General features: G+C 30.0%; 1 protein-coding gene across 1 annotated transcript; it reads right to left on the bottom strand.

Moving 5' to 3' along the window:
- Positions 1 to 300: 300 nt before the first annotated feature.
- LOC116766842 (peptidoglycan recognition protein-like) lies at positions 301 to 2,142 on the bottom strand. Its single transcript, XM_032656968.2, has 4 exons — positions 2,010 to 2,142; positions 1,174 to 1,378; positions 779 to 894; positions 301 to 669 (listed from the first exon to the last, which is right to left on the bottom strand). The coding sequence occupies exons 1-4, from the start codon at positions 2,050 to 2,052 to the stop codon at positions 476 to 478; spliced, it is 558 nt and encodes a 185-aa protein (XP_032512859.2). The 5' UTR covers positions 2,053 to 2,142; the 3' UTR covers positions 301 to 475.
- Positions 2,143 to 9,636: the final 7,494 nt, after the last annotated feature.

Here is a 9,636-nt window from a genome sequence, read left to right as displayed (position 1 = left end):
TTCAATGATCAGAACATGTGGGCGTGGAAGTGGATCTGCTTATATCCGCATCCGTATGCAGACGATTTTTTTTAGTTTATTGTATTTCAACTAGATATGGATTTCCACATGCTTTATAATTTGTTAAAGATTATATTTCAGTTATATTAATATCCATTTCAATTTATTTTTCAAGAAATATATCAAATACCCTGCTGATGAAATTTAAATAACAATTACATATTATAATAAATATATTATATAAATAGATATAGAATTATACCACTGACATTTTAAATGTCCACAAGAAAAAAACAAATGTCTTTTTAAAATAAGTTTTAATTTATCATGTCATATAAAATATAAATTATCTTTGTTTTGATAGCATTGCTTTTTTATAATATTATATATTTATTTAGTATTCTATAAATATATTACTTTGTTTAAAAATGTATAATATTTTATCGTAATGATAGCTAAAAATGGATTGTGGACTTTAAAGTTGACTAACATCTTCTTTCCAATGAGGCCAAGTCTTTATCAGACTTTGCAATTTTTCTCCAGGACTTAAAGTTGGTATAAGTTGCTGAGTTCCTACTAAACTATAGTCCATGGTTAAATAATTTTTATAAAATGCACAATCCAGAAAATCAATCGCTGCTTGCAGTGCTTCATTGCTTGGTAATTTTGCTAAGACAGAAAAAAGTTTCATTACGATCTTAAATGTTTTTTTAACTTATGATTATATTTGTTACAAAAATAATATTTAAATAGTATGAAAACCAACAAATAAACTTACTTCTGAAGTCCCCAATGAAAGATAAAGAAATGGATCTGTTATTGTAACCTCGAGTGTGAGAACCAACGTGCCAACCTGCACCCTCATATATTTTACCGTTCCCTCCAACTAGGAATCTGCGTGAAGTTATAAAATAATATTTATATAAAATGATATGATATTTATTTACGTCTAGTCGTAAAACTAGATGTCTGCTTATTTATTCTTTAATATATTTACTACACTTATATATTTTTTTTAAATTCATTGATTATTTTATAATATTATATATTTAAAATCATAAAATTGTGGGGCAATATATTTACCGATTTATTCAATAAGTTTAAAAAAAAAATTTTCAAAAAATTTTTTATCACATAAATAAAAGTTAATTTTAACCAATAAAAAATACTCACGACATCGCAATATCCGTGAAACCCCTATTATTTAAGTGATAGTTTCTAATGACATTAATTATTTTGTTACAATCTGTATCGGTAAAGCATTGGGTGGTAACAGTGTGTTGGATGATTACTAGATTTACTGGTTTTGGCAGTTTCTCCACTCGGTTTGAATTTGAACCGCTCCATTCTTCTATGGGCACAACATTACAATCCGAAGCTGAAATAATATAAAAAAAAATATTTAAATTTCACTTTACTGATGTAAACGAAAAATTGTAAAAAACTTAAGGCATTAAAATTTTTTACCATTATAACAAAATAATACGATTTAAGTGAAAAAATAATTAAAATGAAAAAAAAAACATATGGATATTTTGTGATACATATAATATTGTTGATTATATCATCAACAAAAAAAAAATCAGGGCTATATAATATGTCAAGGCTTTTTTAATATGGTGACTAGACTTAATTAACATAAGACTAGCTGCAAGTAATGTATAAAATATATTATTTTTGTACATAAACCTATCGTATACTTACTTATGTACTATGCGATTCCATTTGGTAACTCTTTATCTTTTATGATTAGAAAGTACTTTTTTGAAAATTATGGTGATTGATAATTATCGAAAGAGTTTTGTTAATATCGCAAAATACGAAGAAAGACGTTTGAATTTTTTGATTAGTTGATATTATATTAAGAAAGTCAATTAACTATAAACTACAACAAAGTTTTTCATAGATCTCATAGTTTTTAATAACTTAAATCTACCTGGATAAATAAAGAATTTATTCATTAAGCGTTAGAAATTAGGAAAATAAGAAGAAGAAAAATATCAACTTACAAACTAAAGAAAGTGTTGCAGCAAAAACCCACAAAAACAGCATTTTATAAAAACTGTAAACTAAATTATTTTTTAATAATGTGTATTTATTACTCACGACAACTTTGAGCTAATTTAAATAATAACGAGTTTTAATCTCTTTCGTTTCTATTTATATCTTTCAAATGCGAGAAGGTACTTCCCTTTTTACAATCCTATTTTCCACATTCAGCTATTGCATTCACACAAGATACATATATTTTTACCATCGTTATCATTTTTATTATCAAATACTGATAATTTAACAATTTTCAGTTTAAAGAAAAGGTGAAAAATATAATTTAAAAAATGCGAAACAATTTATTTGTTTCTTATTTTATTTATCTTAAATCTCTTCTATAAATAAAAAAAATTGTTAAGTATATTTTAAATGCACTACAAAATAAACATTTTCCTTGACAAGTTCATGAAAAACTCCGAACTTGAGATATACTCAAGTAAATACAGAACAGTTATTTGATGGTTGTGATATTGAATAGCATATAAAAATATTTCTAACTTCATATATTTTATATCGGGCTTATATTATTACTTTTATTTCTAATATACTCGTGATATATAATGTAGATTTAAGATGTCCTGTACAATTCTTATCCTTAACACAAGACTGAATATAAGGACGGCATTACTAAAAACGAGAACATAACAAAAACACACAAAGAAAATTACTTTCTAATTTTCAAATATAATTTTATCTGCGAAGATTACAAGATCTGTAAATTTAATTAATTATATAATAATAAAATTATGTTTTAACCCTTACCCAAACCATTGTTTAATTAACGACGTATGTAAATTCCGTTATTCCCCTTTTTTGCTTGCTCATTTTCCTTAATTTATAGGTCAATAAGTAACTGTATTTTAACAGATGCACATTTAAACGCATTTTACATTCGGAACATAAACACAAACATTAATATTTTGACTCTTAATTCGTTTTATGAAATAATATTATTATCATTCTGTAATATGTAAATAACGGCGTGTACTTGATCTTGCCTTCCAACAATTCAAGTTCCAAAACAAATATTAATTTATCAAACTAATTAATTTATCAAAGGAATCCTCTTGTTATTATATGTTTGTATTATTTTTGTTTATTTATTAGTTTTGTATTCATAATTTTAATGTTTTTTTTTTTAATTTTTTAAAACTTTTTTTTTAAACATAAAATATATGTATCTAAATTTTATGAATTATTTCTTCCTCTTTTCATCGGTTAAACTTAGTAAGATTTTTAATATGATTGTTAGTAGCCATGTATGAATTTTTCTAATACAAATTATTACACTATTTGGGTTATTCGTGGTATTTTTTATTCGGATTGGTGTCTTTAAATATCGAAGACTAACCTCAAACCAAAGTCACTTTCTAGTCTTGTCAAATCGTTTTATATTTTTTTATGATTATCAATAATCAAATTATTTTGTCCATAGGCTAATTTTAACTTTTTTAACCAAGCCATTTTGCTTTAGAAATTAAAATGAAACAGTAAAGGTATCGTAGATATTTTAACAAAACAAAAGTTTATAACAGACAACTTTTTCTGAGTCCAAGCCTCGAAGATAATTAATATATTAAAAAAAAACCTAAAAGAAAAATAAGAAATCTTGTTTTTCCACTATCGAGACAAGAAATGGAATCTAGTCGCTTTAAAATAATGTCAGTGTTGACGTCATCTGTGCTCCGCTTAAATTTTACCGATAGGTGGTTGATACAAAAAGTATGCAGATGACTTTCTTAAATATTTTAGAAAGACAGTGACACAGGTGAGGAATTACAATAAATCGATAATAATTTTTATTTTGAAAACAAATAAACAAATCATTACCGAGGAGTTCATAAACATGGAGATTAAATAATAGGAAATAAAAATTACTAATCTCGAAAACTTTTAAAAATTTTATTCTTTAATAATAATACATGCTTAGTGATGTTATATTTATTTTACAACAAAGGATTACGAGAAAGTATAAATTGAAGTGTAGTTTGTGTATGTCATTAGATTTCGTGACAAAATAACTAATAAACACATAATATATATTTTTTATTATATTAATAAAGTTTTATAATAATACGATTAATAATGTTTAAATATTAATATTTATCTTACAATCTAACAACGTCATAATATGTCTTACGTATATAAATAGTTATAAATAGAAAACTTATAATATGTGTATATTGTTATTTACAACACCTCCTCGGCAAACTCAATAACACAAAAGTATCAATTGACGTCTTTAAAACTGTATTAACTTTTCGTCAAAAAATTTAAGTAAATGTATAAATTAAGGTAATTTGTGAACACAATGAACTCTTACAAAAACTCTATTGGAGCCATATCCACTAAAGATCATATTTCTTTATTTAATAAACTAAAAAAAAACCAAATAAAATAGCATTCTGTTTTTAAATCATCGGATAAAATTGTAGAATAACTGGTAAGTAGTGTTTTATATTAGTATTTTGTTTGCATTGAATTCTTAAAACGTTTTTACAAGATGACACGCTAAGTCCTTGAATTTAAAGACAAAAATATCTTGAAATTTAAATATTCTTGCATTTCGATACTAATAAAAAAGTCACATCTGAAACTATCAATCGATTAAAACAAAACAACTTTGTTTATTTGCATTTTTTAATGCAAAAAAAACATGCGGATTGAATGTCCATTATAGTTCAAGGTGTCCCTATTCATTAATCTGGTTGGTAAGATATAACGGTTTTGTACTTTTTGCATCAGAAGACGCAATTTTTTTTAAAAAGTCTGAAATGTTTTACAAATGTCATTAAAGGTTTTAAATTTACTCATAAATATCAATAGCATATTGGACTTTTTCGTTTGCTTATATAATTTTATGATATAAAAATAATATAGGTATTGATAATGAAAATAAGCAACTAAAAAAAATTCTAACTACTAAGAAATATTTTAGCATATTGTTTACACTAAAATCTGTTAACGTTATATCCAAAAATGTAAATGACAATTTTTTTTCGAATAACCACTAACCGAAAAATAATTACATACGAGTTTTAGTGTAAAGTGGTATAAAATATTTTTATTATTTTTGAGTTTTATGGATGCATAAGATCCAAAGGCTTTATTTATACATCACAAAAAAAAAAATAGGCCGTCATCCACTTCTTGTTATTCGTAATCGTGGAATTCTTATTATCTTCGAAATGTTACAAAAACTTCCTTAAGTGAACAGTATAATCAGTTTATTAAAAATCAGATGTATTCATTTTGTATTATGAAAATTTATAAAAAACGAAGATATATATAAACATGTATAAGTAAACAATACAATATCTATGTTTATAGTATTGTAAGCGAGCATAACCAGAGAAGCGTTCTTAGTTTGACACTGAAACAAAAAATGAAACTGACGTCATTAAACTCGTATTTGGGTGATTGGCATAAGCGATTGGGGCCGTTTTAAATTGCTTTGCAGAAAAAATAAATATTTGATGGGAGCGCTCAACTCTATGCTTGTTTGAAAAAAGGTAAACTATTCGTCATAGTTATGCTAATCCATTGTTAACGCGTACTCGTAATCTACTACGTAATTACTGACTAAGCTCACTCGTGCACGAAAACAACACTGCACCGTTATTGCTATTGTCACTTAAAAGAACAATAAAGTAATAATGTCCTAAAATAAAAAAAAAGGCGTAAGATGTACGATTTAATCAAAGATTAATAAAGAAAAGAAACTTTTACTTGCTTTAACCCGGATTACGAATAGTGTATGAAATTAATCTCGTTCTTATTAAACTTCTTTTTTATTTTTTAATTTGTTTAACTTCTCTATCATCCCGTTTTCAGTTTCTAGGAATAAAATCGTTTTTATGATTTAAATTTGTTATGCAAAAAAAATTTAAATTAACTAGAATGTGCTTGACTGTCATTTCACTTGTTGGTAGGTGGAAATAAAGCCGTAGGTGGCGAACTATCTCACTAATAGCCTATATATTCTTATCTTGAAAACAACCACACATTAATTGGAAAGAAACACAGAAGCAGGCAAATTCTTCGATAGGCGCATCAGCAAGGGGGAAGGTTTACGATGGAAGGAAGGAGATCCACAGTATTTTAATTGTCCGAAGATAAAAAGGGCATCGAAGAATGAAATTTTATAACTTCTGCGCTAGAAATTACAAAAATTACAAAGGTTTACAAAAATTTACGAAAATAAAAAGAATGAAAGTTTATAGTACTAAACCAAGAGTCTCCTCATTTTTTGCTTGTGCTCTTTAGATTTTAACCAGTCTCTCCACTGAATTCAAAGTAGTGAGATGATATTTGTCAGCGCTTGGCAAATTCAAAAAATTACCCTATCTATCTATCTTTTGTGCTTTTCAGCCTGACCACATTCGGTAAAGTACAATTTTCATAATCTAATAGCCATAAAATATAGTATCATATATCTACATATGTATTTAACCATCTTAGTAATATAAGAAAATACAATATTATATAAATAATCTTTTTTTCTCAATACTATAATCCAGTTAGTAACCGCAGTCATATATTCGTTTGACAGTTTCTCGTATAATAAAGATACAAATGAATTAAATGATTAAAATTTCTAAAATAAGGAAAATAATATTTGTAGGGATAAAGGTGACATTCGGCATTCGAAACCAGAGTCCAAGTTTTGCTGACAGTATTAGTTGTTAGTGCTTTCTGTCTATTTGCTTTGCCAGAGTGTCCTTACTATTTTCAGTGAATAACATTTATGGAAAAATTAATTGCCTTGGTTTAGAAATAAGACATATGATTCGATTTAAATAAAATTGTATTTTTTGAATTTTAATAGATCCTTTCATAACTTTGCAATAAAGGCCTTTACCGTGTAGCCACAGCCAAGAGCGGCGTGGGGCGCGATGCGACGAGAGTCGCGGCGGGCGGTGTAATTTGCGGTGGTATGTCACAGCTACAATGCGCGGTAGAAACAAAATTATTTGTTTTGGTCGCGCGATGCCTGAATATATCCACCGATGCCGCCGCGCGCGCCGCTCTGAGCTGTGGCCGCCTCGATACTCGCTAGTACATTTGTTTCATTCACACACCGCGCAGCCCGTCGTCGCCGCGTGCGGTGCGTGTCTACCCGCGCCGCGGTCCGTGTCGCCGGTAGCTGTTTCATACTTCATAGGTTGTCTACCATTTGTTTTTGCCGCTCACCGCGTACCGCGTCGCAAATTGCGCCGTAATCCCCGCCGCTCGTGACTGTGGCCACACCGTTGAAGAAATTTATCAACAGAAAACATTTAGTAAAAATAAATATAAACTAGATAAATCGGAAAATAAACATGCATACAAAATTCAAAAATATAGTGTTAATTCAATCCATCCGAAAAATTTCATAAAACCTTCCCTTTAAATTCTCTTTTTTTTTTCGACTTGTCTGTAGCTGTTAGACCTAGTGTCTTTTACAGCGTCACCGGGAGGGGTGGGTGGCTTGATGGAACCCACCTGATTAATTCGGGCACGAAGGGCCCGACGGAGGAATATGCCCGTCCCAGGGGTGCCTCTAAGAGGCCGGACCTCGGCTTAGGACGTCGTTGAAGTGGAGGATGGCATCGGAAGATGGGATTGCAAGACGCCCCCCGACGGCAGCACGCCGGAGCGACGTATAAGAAACGGGACCTCGTCTTCGCCGACGAAGGCGGTGTGTTAGTGTAAATGTTGTCTTTGTGTGTCTTGAGGACATTTATGTCTGTACTGTCGGTTATATGTTTATTGTCAGGGTCTAGGAGGGGTGCCTGGGACGCCTAATCTAAACTATTAATTGCCATTGGCTTTGAACGCTCCCTTGGCACTAAAATTGTCCGCGTGCTGGCACATTGCCAGCATACGGGCCTGAGGATTGCCATCGGAGGCCCTCAGCTTGGCGGCGAATGTCTGCACCTCCGCGGGGTCTATGAGACTCGCGAAGTCAGAGACTAGCTGCAAGTCAGCTGTTAGGCCGATTGCCGATGGTTGTTTGAGGAGCCTGTGTGGCCTTAGGGGCCTGGGGTGCCTGAGGGGCTGTCGGTTCGTTTGTTACGCTAGGCCTATGAAAGGCGTTAGTTGCAGAGGAGGGCAGCAGGGATGGGAGCCGGTTCCCAAGCTCTATTGGGGCGCCGCCCAACTTTCGCCCAATGCGGTGCTTTGGGACATCGCGAAAGTTCGCGGGATGACCCTAAATTCTCATCATAATATGTGCGATTAGTTTCGAAATGTTATGCTGAAAATCTATAATATATGCTCAGTATAAGGTATTTAATATCCTTTTAAATATATGTCACGCCGACAGCCTTGTCTTACGAAAATATTGCTTTTCGTGTATTTGTTCATTATAATTGTTTTCACTTCACCAATGTAAATAATTTTAGTAATACATCAAGTGATTAGTTTTGTTCAAGTACCCACAATTGTAATACAGAATTAACCATATAAAAGTCAAAGCATAATCGTACTGAATTCATTCTACATTGGTCGCTCTTAGGAGCCACAGTGGTAAATTCTCTGCTATACAATTCTTGATATTCAATGTAAGAATTTGTGAGCAATAAACAAGCATCATTTTGAGTAAAGACTATCTTTGCTTCAAAATGGAAACCTGTCCATCGTCATCGGTACTTAACGCCCAGACTCGAAAGCCTTCTACAGGACTAGGGTCTCGGCCTAGGTTCCACGAGGATCCCCTCGCTCTCTCACATATATATATATATATATATATATAAATTACTGTCATAGTAATATTCAGCTAATAGGTACAGCGTTATTACTTGCAAAAAATTTGAAGATACTGTGATAACAATTTTATTTAAATATAGAAGCTTAATACAGATAATTATACTCTATAAGACTCTACTTTTCTATGTATGCTTTTATAATAAATATTATAATATCGTAACAAAAACTTCTATCTTTTTTATAAATGCATATTTCTTTATTTATGACGCCATTTGCATTTGCATAATCTGTACAAATTATATATCTACAAATTGACATCAAAGCTTATTCAAATCTACACGTGATGCCAGAATATTGACCTTTCACATCAACGAAGTAATTATATAATAAACAGAAACGCTACAAAGCCTGCACATTTTTATAATTAAATCACTGAAACATATTTTGCCACCCTTAGTTTGATTTTCACGGTTAGTGAAAAGGACCACTATTTTTATTTCGTTTCGTCATTAATTATTCTATAAAAGATATTTTTTTGAGTGTATTACGGTTATGTCTGTTATAATATCGATAATAATCGGTTTGATTAAATAGTAATTTATAATCGTTGATAATATTTATGATATTTAATTTAATCTGATCCTGATGTTTAATAGCAAGGGAGTTCGCAAAAACAAATTAAATTAAGAACATTTCAAATTATACTTGCACAATTCAGAAGACAAAGTTATTCACTTACTAAAGATAAATAACTTATCTACTTTATACAAAAATACATTTAGTTCAGTCAAAAGTAAGATTTTTTATTATTATTTTTTAAAACACTAAATAGAAAGAAAAACATCTACTCATCTACTAAAAAAATGAACATTGTAAGCCATCAAAGTTGTTACACCT

This window comes from Danaus plexippus, chromosome 10 (assembly GCF_018135715.1).
Source record: "Danaus plexippus chromosome 10, MEX_DaPlex, whole genome shotgun sequence".
NCBI classification, from domain to species: Eukaryota; Metazoa; Arthropoda; class Insecta; order Lepidoptera; family Nymphalidae; genus Danaus; species Danaus plexippus.
Note: the sequence above shows the minus strand (reverse complement) of the source record. Positions and strands in the feature narration are given on the sequence as shown.